Source organism: Plectropomus leopardus, chromosome 14, assembly GCF_026936395.1.
Source record: "Plectropomus leopardus strain MGB_pleo_1.0 chromosome 14, ASM2693639v1, whole genome shotgun sequence".
In the NCBI taxonomy this organism is placed as follows: domain Eukaryota; kingdom Metazoa; phylum Chordata; class Actinopteri; order Perciformes; family Serranidae; genus Plectropomus; species Plectropomus leopardus.
The window spans coordinates 8,998,135-9,013,611 of NC_142189.1; the positions used below are offsets into that span (position 1 = coordinate 8,998,135).

General features: G+C 36.3%; 1 protein-coding gene across 1 annotated transcript; it reads right to left on the reverse strand.

The window, feature by feature from the left end:
* Positions 1 to 5,588: 5,588 nt before the first annotated feature.
* On the reverse strand, positions 5,589 to 14,657 carry mbip (MAP3K12 binding inhibitory protein 1). Its single transcript, XM_088087691.1, has 9 exons — positions 14,498 to 14,657; positions 12,780 to 12,896; positions 12,339 to 12,545; positions 11,681 to 11,777; positions 11,256 to 11,321; positions 10,622 to 10,780; positions 9,825 to 9,922; positions 6,690 to 6,728; positions 5,589 to 5,930 (listed from the first exon to the last, which is right to left on the reverse strand). The coding sequence occupies exons 1-9, from the start codon at positions 14,615 to 14,617 to the stop codon at positions 5,823 to 5,825; spliced, it is 1,011 nt and encodes a 336-aa protein (XP_087943817.1). The 5' UTR covers positions 14,618 to 14,657; the 3' UTR covers positions 5,589 to 5,822.
* Between the last annotated feature and the right edge of the window lie 820 nt (positions 14,658 to 15,477).

The window sequence follows — 15,477 nt, forward strand, 5'->3', positions numbered from 1 at the left end:
AAGGAATGTTGAAAAAATGACCGAAGAGGCAAGGCTATAGTATGGCAAAAATGTCAAAATATGACACGTCCCAAAAACAGCTAAAAACACCTCAAAACAGCATGAAAAAGCGTGATTACACATGCCATAGCATACAATGATGCAAAAACAGCCAAAAACACCTTAAAAATGCATGTTGAAAAAAATGACCAAAAAAAAGGCAAGGCTATAGTATGGCAAAAATGTAAAAATATGACACGTCCCAAAAACAGCTGAAAACACCTCAAAATAGCATGAAATGGCGTGAAAAGACATGCCATAGCATAGAATTTTGCAAAAATGACCAAAAACATCATAAAAATGCATGTTGAAAAAAATGACCAAAAAAAAGGTAAGGCTATAGTATGGCAAAAATGTCAAAATATGACACGTCCCAAAAACAGCTAAAAACACCTCAAAACAGCATGAAATAGCGTGACAAGAAATGCCATAGCATAGAATGATGCAAAAAGGGCCAAAAACACCATAAAAATGCATGTTGAAAAAAATGACCGAAAAAAAGGCAAGGCTATAGTATGGCAAAAATGTCAAAATATGACACGTCCCAAAAACAGCTGAAAACACCTCAAAATAGCATGAAATGACGTGATTACACATGCCATAGCATACAATGATACAAAAACAGCCAAAAACACCATAAAAATGCATGTTGAAAAAATGACCGAAGAAGCAAGGCTATAGTATGGCAAAAATGTCAAAATATGACACGTCCCAAAAACAGCTAAAAACACCTCAAAACAGCATTAAATGACGTGATTACACATGCCATAGCATACAATGATACAAAAACGGCCAAAAACACCATAAAAATGCATGTTGACAAAAATGACCGAAAAAAAGGCAAGGCTATAGTATGGCAAACATGTCAAAATATGACACGTCCCAAAAACAGCTAAAAACACCTCTAAAAAGCATTAAATAGCGTGACAAGACATGCCATAGCATAAAATGTTGCAAAAACAGCCAAAAACACCTGAAAAATACATGTTGAAAAAATGACCGAAGAAGTAAGGCTATAGTATGGCAAACATGTCAAAATATGACACGTCCCAAAAACAGCTGAAAACACCTCAAAATAGCATGAAATGGCGTGAAAAAAACATGCCATAGCATAGAATGTTACAAAAATGACCAAAAACACCTGAAAAATGCATGTTGAAAAAATGACCGAAGAAGAAAGGCTATAGTATGGCAAAAATGTCAAAATATGACACATCCCAAAAACAACTGAAAACACCTCAAAACAGCATGAAATGGACTGGCAAGACATGCCATAGAATAGTGTTGCAAAAACAGCCAAAAACAGCTTAAAAATGCATGGTGAAAAAATGACCACAAAAGGCAAGGCTATAGTATGGCAAAAATGTCAAAATATGACACGTTCCAAAAATGACCCAAAACGCATTACTATGCTGTGGCGAAAAATTTCAAAAAAAATTATGTCCCAAACACAGCAGTTAACAACTAAAAAAATCGCAAAAAAAACGTGCCAAGACATGCCATGGCGTAGAATGTTGCAGAAACAGACAAAAACACCATAATAAGGCATGTTGAAAAAACAACAGAGAAAATGCCATAGTATACTATGGCTAAAATTGATAAAACATACGGTTTCCAAAAAATTGCATAAAATCACATATAACATGAAACATGAAATACCATGCAGACACGCCACTGCATAGGATGTTGCAAAAAAGGCCCAAAACACCATAATATAGCACATTGAAAAATGACAGAAAATGCCACACTATAGTATGGCGAAAAATGTCAAAATATGAGACGTCCAAAAAAGCTGAAAACCACATGAAATTGCATGCTGAGACACGCCATAGCATAGGATGTTGAAAAAACAGCCAAAAACACCATTAAACAGCACATCAAAAAATTAATGAAAATGCCATACTATAGTATGGTAAAATGTCACAATATGACTTGTCCAAAAAACAGCTGAAAACAACATGAAACCACATAAAAAAGCATGCCAAGACAAGCCATAATATAGGATGTTGCAAAGAAGGCCAAAAAATAGCACGCCGAAAAAACGACCGAAAATGCCATATTACAGTATACCATCAAAAATGACCCAAAATGGCTCAAAGCATGATAGTATACTGTAGTTTCCTCCTCAGGAGCATGGAGGTCCCATCAGCCTGCAGGAGTAAAGAAAATGGACATTCAAATGACTGCAGTTTTTGGCACTTCTGTGTTGGCATCATCTGGCAGTGCTGGAGGATTTGACTTGGTGAGGACTGAGGGTTGCTTTTACGGAAACATACAGCTGCCACTCTGTAATAAAAAAATATAGATCAGTTTCACATTATAACATGATGATTTATACTGTATTTCAGCAGGAATAGACAATGAAATGGTATTTTGGTATTTTGATGATTGTATTGAAAAGTCTCTCCCAGTCACAGAGATGAGGAAATACAAAGACATCTGTTTTACTCCAAATTCCCCGCTTCACACAGCATGCGAAACCTGCGCGTGGGTAGGAGCCATTTAGCATATTTATTTTGTATAATTATATAGATTAGTTTGATGAGTGAAGAGTACATTATTTTGACCAATAGATGGTAGTAATACCCTGTAGTCTATGACAGGTTTTATAGTTTTTGATGTACAATAGCGTGACTTCAGCCTCGCCAAGCTGCGGCGTATTTGATGCATGGATGTATGGTTTCGTGCTTTTTGTCTTCACACATACAGTGTTGTTGCAACATCGCTGCTGCAACATCGCTGCTGCGTCACTGCCCACAGATATTAGTACTGTATTTTCATATTTATAAGCACAAATTCCTCTCATTTATGAAGTCAAATACCTTGTACCAGCAACTGATGGGATTTTGTCCACAGAGGGCTGTCAGAGGGCTTTTGTTTTGAAAGGGAAGCTGGGAAGTTGGAGTAAAACAGACGTTATTGTATTTCCTCATCTCTGTGACAGAGAGAGACTTTTAAACTGCAGTAAAACCTGGAGTGGATAACCTAGAGTCAATATAAACATCAAAACACCATCTTCACTGTCTATTGCTGCTGACATACATTATAAATTATCCCGTTATAACATGAAACTTTCCACGTTACAATGTGAAACTGATCTGTATTTTTTTATTCTAGAGTGGCAGCAATACTCCTCCATATGCTCTGACACCTTCCTATTTCTGATAGTTTTCATCCTGAAAGAGAAATTATGTTCGTTAAGTGGCTTATATGTGATTAAATACCTGTGGAAAGACAATCAGCAAGCAAAGAACAAAATCTGAATTCTCCACATTTTTAACAGATGCTGTTAAATTTCTCATCACAGTCAAGTTTGTCCATTCTCTTCAAGACGTCATTCATCTGCCGTTGCAAACTGTTTGTCGGTGTCAGTTTTTGCTTTGAACACTAAAAGTCCCAAAAGAGAACATGGATTCATGTCTTCATTGAGCTCTGTTGTGAATTGCCTTCATGAATAAAATTGTGGTGTGGAAAAGTACGCTGTTTCTGTTATTTTTTTCTCGTTTTTTGACGACGTCATATTTTGATATGACTCAAAAACGTCATACTATAGTATGCTAAAAAAAATGTCAAAACCTGACATGTCCAAAACATAGCTGAAAACATGTCGTAGTATAGAAGGTTGTATAGTATAGTATGTCAAAAAATGTCAAAATATGACGTCCAAAAAAGAGCTGAAAACAAATGTCATCATCATATCATACAATACTACTACGTTTTTGGGTCATTTTAGGTTGTTTTAGACGACATACTATACTATAACATTTTTGAGCCATTTTGGCTTGTTTTTGAGTACCTACCATACTGTGATGATTTTGCGCCATTTTTTAAGACATATTATACGACGGCATTGTTTGGCCATTTCGGGTCATTCATAAGATACACTATACTATGACATTTTTTGAGCCATTTTGGGTCATTTTTTACCACATACTATAATAACATTTTGAGGTCATTATTGAGTGCATACTAAACTATGACATTTTTGAGACATTTTTGGTCATTCTGACGACATACTATACCATAAAGTTTTTCTGCCATTTTGGGTCATTTTTGACGACATACTAGACTATGGTGATTTGATGTCATTTTTTGATGACATACTATATTACAACGTTTTTGTGCCATTTCTGAAGACAATCTATACTATGATGTTTGGCCATTTTGGGTCATTTTTTACGGCATATTGTACTATTATGTTTTTTATATTTTTGAAAAGATACTACTACTAACACGTTTCAGGTCACTTTTAAGGAAATACAGGACTTTTTTTTGCCATTTTGGGTCATTTTTGACAACATACTACACTTTGATGTTTTGAGGTCATTTTTGATGACATATTATACTATGTCTTTTTTGAGCCATTTTGGGTCATTTTTGACGACATACTATCCTGTCATGTTTCAGTACATTTTTAAGGACATACAAAACGTTTTTGAGCCATTGCGGGTCTTTTTGACGACATAGTATACTTGGATGTTTTGAGGTAATTTTTGATTACGTACTATACTATGATGTTTTGGGGTCATTTTTTGACGAGATATTGTACAGTGTCGAATTTGAGCCATTTTGGGCCATATTTCACGACATACTATACTATGACGTTTTGATGTCAATTTGGCAACATACTATACTGTGACTTTTTTGAGCCATTTTGGGTTAATTTGGCATCATACTACACTATGATGTTTTGAGGTCATTTTTGACGACACACTGAACTATGACTTTTTTGAGCCATTTCGGGTCATTTTTGACAGCGTACTATACACTGTGACATTTTGATGTCATTTTTGACGACATACTATACTATGACATTTTTTAGCCATTTTGGGTCATTTTTGAATAAATACTATACTTTTTTTTTTCTTTTTTACACTTTGCATAGATGTTAGTTGATCATTGCACATTTCATTTATATATTGATGCAGATCGATGGTTACTACCTACATACTATACTATGGCTTTTTGAGGTTTTCGATGATATACTATACTGTAATGTTCTTGAGCCATTTTGAGTCATTTTTTGGGGACTTACTATACTATGACGTTTTGGGGTCATTTTTGAAGGCATAATTATACTTTGACGCTTGTGTGTCATTAATGGTCACTTTTGATTTCAAACTATGTATTATATTTTTGGTTTATTTTTGATGACATACTATGAGGTTTTTATTCCAATTTGGATCATTTTTGATTACAAAGTGTGCTATGATGTTGTTGGGTTATTTTTTCCGACATACCATGACACTTTTCTGTCAATTTGGGTCATCTTTTGATTACAAATTATACATTTTTGACAACATACTACACTATCAAGTTTTGGGGTCATTTTGACAACATTCTATACTATGACACTTTTATGGCATATTATACTACGCCTTTTTTGACAATATTGACATGGACGACAGATGATTAAAGTATAACGCATGCATATCATGTTACGTTCAGGAGTAGAACTTTGAGAAAGTATGGACTACATGATAAGAATTAGACTCCACATCACAGTTAATTTTTGGCATGCTAAGCTTATGATTAAAATACGAGTCAAGTTTTTTGAAAGCAGAAATATTTTTATTTACAGAACAATTACAGTATATCTTAACTACAAAACTATTTAGGGGAATACAGTTTTTCTGGCCATGAAATAAAGCTCATATGACACGTTTCTTTTTTTTTGGTCACATATTGTGATAATTTTGCTGCAAAGGACGCGATGGACTCAAATAAAAACTAATGATGCATTAATTGACACAGTTTGTTTGGAGTGTTGGCGTGTGTGTACATTACAGTGGACAATCTGGTCCATATCCAGGCCCGAAATCATTCACCCTCTTCAGTAGGGCTGCTTTGACTGCGCTGATCTTCTCATCTAGCTCTGTCAAACTGCAGGCCTGAAAGATTAAGTAAGAAACTAGAATTACCATTTCACAGTTGTACGCCTTTCACGCACGATTCAAGTTGCACTTAGTTTACATCCATGTCTGTGAAAACATGGACATTTAATACACATCTTTCCCTCAGCAGCATATAAGATCTATACAGTTGAAGGTGGACACCAAAGGTTAATGTCTCCGTTTCAGCATCTCAACAAATGTTTCCTCCTTCTGTTCCTGATTTATGACACTGAGTGAAGTGTTGTCACATACTGTGTATGAATTAATTAGTTATAGCCAAAAGCATATTTTTTTGAGGTCAAAGTGACCTTGACCTCTCTATTCTAATCAATTCATTTTTGAAGCCGAGTGAACGTTTTTGCAAAATTTGAGCAAACTCCTTTTTCTTGAGGCCTTCTTGAGATATTCCTTTCAAGAAAATGAGAAAGATGCAAGCTCACAGTGATCTTGACCTTAGGATCACCAAAATTGAATGACTTCATTGTTGAGTCCAAGTGAGTGTTTCTGCTGAATTTGAAAAAAAAAAACGTTTGTGTGAAATTTGAGGAAACTCCCTTAAGGCTTTCTTTAGATACTGCGTTCACGAGAATGAGACGGACGCAAAGTCATAGTGACCAAAACTTTTTGACCCCGAAAATCTTATCAGTTCATCATTGAGTCCAAGTGGATCTTTGCACCAAATTAGAAGAAATTCCCTCAAAGTCTTAAGTTATCAAAATGCAAAGTGCAGTGAAGGGAAACAGAACAACTACTAACCTGAGTGGTAGATGTCTTTGGTCGCTTGTGCAGGTGACTCTACACAAAAAAAAAAAAAGCAAATACACATTACTTCTTTTAAATTAGTACAACTTCTAAACTGGCTCTGGCTTAGAGAAGCATACTGACGTACTTCTCTGCTCCCCTTCTTACTGCACCTCAAGAACTGAAAAAAAAAAATTACTCCGTGACAGAGACACAATGAAAAGAAGTTTTGCGAAAAACAAAACTTAGCCTTGGGATTTACTAATATGCACTTGATAAAATAAAAAGAGGTGAACTTTTATCAACAAAGAACATCTGACAGTATGGTAAGGTTAAAGTTTTTGGGTTTTTTTGCCCAGAGGGTTGTGTTTTCGGTTCAGTCTGTTTGTCAGGACGATTACAGAAAAACTACTGGCCTGATTTTCAGAAACTCTCTGAAAGGGTGTAGCAAGGGCCAAGAGAGAACCATTTAATTCTGAAGTGGATCCAAATCAAGGGGTGGATACACATGTTTTTTTTCCCGCTTTCGTTCACATTGCGAGATAGGGCATTTGGCCTTGGTGGAGGTCTGCGTTTTCTTAGTGTCCTTCTAGTTTTTAGTGTTATTCTGCCTTTATTGGATATTTTAACAATAGTTAGAAAGGGTCCATGGAAAGATAAGAGGGGTAAAATCTTCCAAATGTCCTCTGTCAGACTTGATCAGGGGATGCCACAGTTGACTATAAGAAATTTGTTTTTACTCTCTAACTTCATTTCTGAAAAACGTTACAGAATTGCTTATTTCTAAGTTGCGGCATAATTTTTTTAAGGTGCCTCCTTTACGGTTCAGTGATAAAATGTTGTTCCTTGAATCGTGGGCCAACTGTGTGCAGCTCTTCAGCAACACAAAACTACAGTATTTTCAGAAATTGCTAAAAAAAAAAAAAAAGTGGTACTCCGAATATAAAAGACCCCATCAGTTTATTCAAAGACACTCGACATCTCTTGCTCAGCTCACACAAACATGCAGTGAGTCAAAAGTAGATGAAGAGCAGCATACTCACAGAAGCAGCATGCTGTGCTGAGAGATACCAGTGTGAAGAGATGTGCAGCATCCTAAGCACACTTACTCACATAACTGAACACACACTGGACAGACTGCTTCAAGATGGGAAATTAGAATTTGCGAGACTCTGCTGAAGTCTTTCGGGTTGAATATGAAGTCCAATGAATTATCTACAGCCATCTTTTGAGTCTGTAGTAAAAAGTAGTAATTTCTCCAGTGAGCTTTCTGCAGTGACCTAAAAGTCAAAGTAAATCTAACCACACACAAGGCATTTTTTAGTCAAATCAGCTTAAGTGTAACTTGAGGAGGGAAACGTGTTAAAGTGTCGGGGCATATAAGGGAAGCTCCATTAGGATCAGACACAAATTATTCTCAGTAAGTGGACTTTTTTTGCGATTCTGCCTACAGCAACAGTGGTTGAAATGGACGAACAAAAAATGCTCTTTAGAGCTTCTCATCAGTACAGTGCGAGTCATTGTCTGAAATACTGTTGAATTCCTGAGAGTAAATTCTGTGGTTCTTTCAATCACACAGGGCAGACCTGAACAAACAAACCACTGAGCAAAAAGATAATCTTTACCAAGAATTGTAGATATTGCTCGAAAATATAACTTTAATTCTGTAGACATCTCCGCAGGCCAAAAGACAAAACTAACGATAGCAGGGGCTTAAAAGTAAATGGTAGCTTTCATAAAATATAAGGTTTTGTCATATTTGCTACATCCACACAGTTGTACATGAGATGGATAATCGGTGAAAAAAATCATGTTGCTCCTCTTCGTATAGCTTCTCATGGCATGTGCTAGAATCCACCACAGTTCAGGGAAAACAACCAGTCAGAGCTCTGCTTAGTTTGACAGTTTGACAGCTGTGTCAGAGACTCCCCGACTACGAGTGGTTGTTTTCATTTATGTGCTGAAGATTCTTGCAAATGCTATTAGAAGCACTAACAGGAGGCTAGGGAATTGTTTTCACAGAATATCTGTCTTGTGTATTACTATGTAAATGTAGTATCAGTACCTGCAAATATGATACGTTTAATTTTTGTGCTTTGTTGTTCGTTTTTATTTTATTTTTTTAGCATCTGTAATGTTATGGTGGGATGTTTTTATAAGTGGTTCCCTGTTTTGTTAGTTCTTTTGCAGACACAAAGGTGAGGTAACCTCCTGCTAATGATTTTACACTATTCCACTAAAACTAAATGTTGGCTTAACACCTAATGACATACAGCTATTTTCCAGCAAAGGCAGGAAAAAAAACTGCTAGCATGTAAACAAGGATGCAATGGCTTAAAAAATTAAGCTTAATTACGTTCAACTCGTTTGTGTGTGCCCACTTAAGGATACACAAAATGCATTTTTTGTGTAACACTCAATGTAAACAGAGCTTTTGTATGTTTACATGAAAATTTCTCAGGGCACCACTAAGTTCACACTAGAGAACTGGCTAAAACTGATAAAAGAAAAGGTGGGAATGATACAGTAACCGCCAATATGATACAATCATGATATGTTGCTTCTGATAACGAATGTATGACAGCACCGACAGATCTGCAATACACGATATATTTAAGACAAACATTTACATTTAATCACTTAAACTGTGTAACTGGCTGAGACAATATACATCTAAAATTTCAAAAGGCAGAAACTAATTATTAACAATTTAGTCACTGCATTATTAAGTGGTTTTATCTGACCACCTTATATAGACAAGTTAAATAAACACTATTTGGAACATGTTTCAGAGTTCCACCCTTTGTAACACACACACACGTGCGCGCACACACGGACACACACACACACACACACACAGACACACAGACACACAGACACAGACACACACACACACACGCACGCACACACACACACACACACACACACACACACACACACACTCTAACTGTAAAAGGGCCGGCTGCCAAAATAATCAGAGTTTCAGAGTTCAAATGTTTGCAGCAAAGAACGAGAATATTTATGACTTTCAGTAACTGTGATTATGTGCAAATGAAGCTCAACTGAAAATTACTAGTGCAAAAAAACCCTGTATGAACACTGACTTATTAATTGTCTTTCCTGTTTCTATTTCAAAGTCAAAGGACTCACCGTGGACTGAAAGTACTCGGGAGAGAGGCCCTCCAACTCCAGGATACGATCCTCCAGCTTCTTTAGTCTCTGGTAGACGCTCAATGGAACTGGGCCCGCTGAGGAATAAAACACTTGATGAAAAAGTCTGAATACTCATCATTTTAAATGACACATTCAACAAATGTCGATGGCGATTATGAGAAAGGAACACATTCAAGTGTTTAAGAGAGGCAGGATGATAATAAAGTGGCTAACTTAACACTGTTTATATAAAGTTAGGAATACACTAAATTATCAGTTGAACATCGGTGTCAGCTGATTTTTGCTTTGTTGACTGTCATAGGCCTATTAGCAACAACAATGACATTCACCTATGGCATTAGCTGATGTTTTTTTCTGTTGTGTCAAACCTGTTATGCACGTAAAAAAGAATCAGGGCAGGGACTAATGAATTCCCAGAGATACATTCATTATCCTGGAGATTTCTTTGTTTCCTTTGCTGAAAAGGTGAAGTTCTTTTTTTTCTATAAATCACTGGAATTGGGAGATATCTGCCAAATTGTTGTTTCAAACATCAGTATCAACCCAGAACCACTGCATCCTTTGTGAAAGCTAATCAATTGGCTTATGTCATTCACCAAAAGTGAACAATTTCAGATGAATTTTAGTTTGCATACAATGTGTTACATTTCCAAAACATTGTAATATTAAATTACTATCATTTCAAACTTTAGACTTTCTCTGAAAAAGTATTTCAGTATCTGTAATGACATGTGACCCTTTTAGTGAAACAATTGTCTTCGTCCTTCTCTGACCTGTTGGAAGTTTCAGGTGAGTCTCAATGTTGTGGAGTCGTTCTTCTATGGCTGCATTTCCACAGTCTCTTGCCATCAGCCCCCTCTGCTGATCCCCTGCTTCTCCTTGGACTCCCCCACCACGAGTCTGGGGCCCGTAAGTGTTGACCACTCGTGTAACTACCCAGTCAAAGAAAAAAGACACAAACAGAAGCTACAGTATTATCCAGAGAGAGAGACTAGTTAACAGGATAGTCCAAGGCCATTCACAAGCACGCTGATATATAAAGTGATCCTACAAAACTGTTGACGTGTTAGGTAGTTTATATTAATTTAAAGTGATAAATCTGTTGGTGCTTTGAACTGTTAGGAATGCCTTTTTAATGATTTCTGATAGCAAGGTAAACTGAAAACAGATTTATATTATGATGTATGTACTATAGAGTGATATTTAAAATTAATTTTATTAATTAAACAAAAAAATAAAATAAACATTTCTTGTAATTTGTCATTTGTCATTTTTAAAGAAGATTTTTAAAGATTATGGACCTGTGACAAAACGGAGAGTGTAATTTATATAATGAGGGTTACAGTTTGAAAAAATAAAGCTATTAAGAAATGTCACATTGACATTTGTGGCAAATTATTTTCTTACCTTTCACATGACTTTTAAAACCTGGATAAGGAGTGAAAACGGCATCTGTTCTGGCACAGCTGTTTTCTAAAGAGGAGAACATTTGATTAAAAATATATATTTGCAACGTAATGTAAAAAAGTAATTAAAAGAGGAGCATTTTATATACACACCCTTTAAAATCACAGATATTACCATTAGTGTGTCATGATTTCTGTAACTGTTGTCTCACACAGGCTTTGAATTTACAAAATGCCCTCTGTCTCATGTTTTTCTGGACTAAGCTGGTTGTGTTTTGAGGCCGAGTGTGTTAGCTACTTCAGCCCCACTCTTGGAGCAGTTCAGCCTGACCTCTCGCCTGTGGAAATCAGCTCTCTCCCAAACATTGGCAATCTGTGTGCAGGCTCCCTCTCCACCCTGCCCCCCAACCTCTTTCCCATTCTCACCCTGATTGCAGTCGATCACGTTGCAAAACTCGCGTACATTGTTTTCATTGATCTCCATCTGCTTGCGTTCCATAAATGCAGATATTCTTCGCTCAATCTGGGGTTACATGAAGAGACAACACAGATAATGAGATACAATGAGCTATTGATATGTGTCAAGAATGCAATGAGGCTTTTTTTTTGTCTAATGATCTGGGGCAAACAGCAATTTACATTACATGGAATGACAAACGTAGTAGGAAATTATTCCAGGTAGCCAAAAAAAGTTGAATTGCTTGCCATCATCACATGATGGAATATGAATACTGTTTGCTTGGCTACCAAAATAAATGCACAACAGAATGGGGCCTCTTGTCCTTCATCCACATGCAATCTCAGAGTAATGAGCATCCACTTCATAATCCATCAAGGACCTGGCCCTCTCTCAAAGCCCTCCAGCAATGTGGTCTGTTCTACCCAACCACAGCACTAAAGGACCCCTCATTCTCTGCTGAACTCGGCTTATCAGATCCCCATCAAACATTTGCTTCACTGCGGCACGTCATGTGCACATCCTTGGGAGCAATTACTTATGATTATTCATTTGCTTGACAGAGAGTAATGAGGGCTCTAAAAATGTCACTGCCAGAACAGCTGACGGATCTGCTGACAGACCAACCTCCGACTTCCTGGCTCTGATCTGAACCATGACGTCATCAGCCGCCGTCTTGCTTTCCGCTGCCTCTGAGCTGGGAGGATGCTGCTCAGACAGTGCAGTCGTCTGCTCTTCGAGTAACGAGGTGACGGCATCATCTGATGTGTTGGCTTTTGTAGATGACGCGTCTCCGTGAGCATCCACTAGTGTCTTTAAGCTTTCTGAAACAGACTGTGTAAACAGTTTTGCATTTTATAAAAAACATTGCATCAAAGGACAAAAATTATTATATTTAATGAAATGCTCTTACAAGCATAAAAAGGGTGTGATACGTTTTAAAAAGCCTTGTGCCTTCTCAAATAATAATAAATTGGTCTTCAGTTCAAAGAATTTCAGGAAACCGTTTTAGCATTAATATAATCAAATCGTGCAAATTTAACCAAAGGCAAAATGTAGCCACTTTACCTGTAATTTAGTGATATGCTCCTGCAAACAGCTGAGCATGTGAGGATCTGGAGATGACAGAAGATCCACAGCATCGATGTTGACTTCTATTCTCAGAGCAGCATCACTTAATTTGAGCTAGGAAAAAAAAGCACAAAGTGAGGTTACACTGCCCTAGACTTTAGTGTAAAGCAGTGTTTAAAGTAATTGCAAGTTTATTTGATTAGTTGATGAGCTGAAAATAAATCAGGAGCTACTTTGAGAATCCATTACAGATTGATCATACAGCAAAAAGTAGTTGGTATTTTTCTGCTTTTCTCTGCTTTATAGAATTTTAAATTTAATATCTTTAGGTTGTGAAGTTTTGGCTGTTTTACTGACATATCTGACATTTAAAAACAGGGTGTCTACAGGTATCAGACACGTAACTTCAATGATTTTTCAAACTTTTTCATATTTTTTTAACTAAATTTAAGACTGTTTTTTGGACAAATTAGCTACTTCTTGCTTAAGCATTGCAGGGAAGTATAAAGATGAGTAGTATATATTGGGTTCAGTGCATAAGTAGGTTTTTCGTAGGAATGTAGTTATCAGAGTACTTTAGGTTAATCAATATTTTGCCAATAGGTAAGTGCAAGTTTTAAAAAGAAAATAGTATTATATAAATAAAATTAGATTAGTTTGTGGCAATGTGATTACTCTCGAGGCCTAATATTTATATGGCTGTTTAGCTTTTACGTGTTCAAGTTTGTCAATTTTGTTCAAAAGTCTGGAAGCAAAGGCATGAAAATTTGTATAATAACTACTAATTATGTTGATTTTTTTTTCAGTGCTACACAGTGAATGCCTTTGTTAGTTATCCATGATCTATGTCGTACACAATGTTGATGTCATTATGTAGGATGCTTCGGTCACTTTGCTCCATTTTCTTTCCTTTTGATGCCTGAAAACATGTATGTCGGACTGTGGTCCTCTCTTGATTTGATTTTATGGTGTCTTGTAAGCCTGTATTGGCAGGCATAAATGACACAATATTATTTTTAAAGACCTGCAGACACCTTGAATAAATTAAATAAAAAATATTAAGAAATCCTTCACCGGGACCATAACTACAGAACAGAAGCCACGTTTATGGTGCTACAAATGCTGAAGATGCAGTTCATGTACATGATGAAGGTAGAGTAGGGTCAAGTAAATTTTTAACTGCCAAAGTGCAGTGTAAACACAGGTGATATAAATGTTTTTTTCTTACACTTAAAGAACAAGAAATTAAACGTGTAGACAGGGAATAATATAATCAAAAGGACCTGTTAACATTAAATACATAGATTAGGTAATACGTTGACTGCTGGTTACAGGAAAAACTGGGGAGCAGAAAGCAGTGTGTGGGATTAAGACAACAAAGTTGAAGTGAATTTAAGAGATTTTGATTAAGTAATAAGTCGAGGTGGCTGGTTTAGCATGTAGCTAGCGTGTTGATAACTACGAGCTGGTTAAAATTAAAATAATTTAGCTGAAACTCGAGCACGGTTACTTTGTTGCAACTTGCTAATGCAAAACACCATTTGAATGTCGATTAGCAACGAATGAAAGAAGAGAGAGGCGTGTAAGCAACTACGAGAGAGGCGTGTGAGCAGCTACACCGCGATGCTAAAAACATTAGCATGTAGCTAGCTAACAACACGGACGCGACTGAACGTCTCTCGGAGCTACACGGGAAACTAACAACGTCAACCAACCTCTTTCCCGAAGTCTGCTAGCAGCTTCAGGATCACACACATGCAGTCGCTGTAGCTACACATTTTGCTGGATTCATTAGGAGGAGCGTTGTTTCCACCCTGCTTCATTGTGTCCGCCATTGTTGCGCGGCTTCACAGCGCTGCCTGCTGATTGGTTCTAACGAGGTCACGTGAGCAGCGGTGCCGCTATGGGCTTGTTGGTGCTGTGCGCATGCGTGAAGTCACAACCGTTGAAAATGCTCAGAATACAATAATGCATCACTAAAATAAATAAATAATAATAATAAATAATAATGTATCTCTTGAGTTATATTATATAATATCATTCAAAGAAATATGAATTAACTTAATCTAGCTCTTTTCATAATTATTTTTATGTTTCCATATTTGGCTTTATCTGCTGCTTTTTCTAAAATTGCTAAAGAACTCTTAATTAAATATATTATTTGTATTTAATTTGTTTTGTAGATACTTTATATTTTACTACTGATCTATCAACGCCTGTCTGCAAACCAATTTCCCTTCATTATAATAATAAGGTTGAAGAAGTTGAAATACAACATAATCCCCATAAAGGTCCTGCAATTAAAAAGTTCAGAAATATTGACCTTTTGAAACCTGAGCAAACTGGTTTGATTACTTTGAAAAACATGGTGGAATGAAAGCAATGACAAATTTAGCAAGAAATGTCCCACAACTTTCAAGACATTAGAAAAAAGTACACACACACACACACACACACACACACACACACATATATATATATATATATATAAAAGCAATCAAACCAGTTTGCTCAGCTTTCAAAGGGATAACAGCAAAAATGTAAAGTAAATAAACCAACATAAAAGTATTCCTCATGCATAAGCGTTACATTGACATATTATTGGATAATATTACTAATCTATAAAAATGTAGCATAATTTCAGAGTTGCATCTCTTCAAGTTGGTGAAATCACTAACAACTTTATTCATTGTTT

What these genes read in the sequence shown, in the direction of transcription:
- mbip (XM_088087691.1), bottom strand. Translation starts at nt 14,617, where the DNA reads ATGGCGGACACAATGAAGCAGGGTGGAAACAACGCTCCTCCTAATGAA. An exon ending in TAGCAGACTTCGGGAAAGAG is followed by an intron (nt 12,897 to 14,497) that starts GTTGGTTGACGT and finishes TTTTTTTCCTAG; the next exon opens with CTCAAATTAAGTGATGCTGC. An exon ending in TCAGAGCCAGGAAGTCGGAG is followed by an intron (nt 11,778 to 12,338) that starts GTTGGTCTGTCA and finishes ATGTAACCCCAG; the next exon opens with ATTGAGCGAAGAATATCTGC.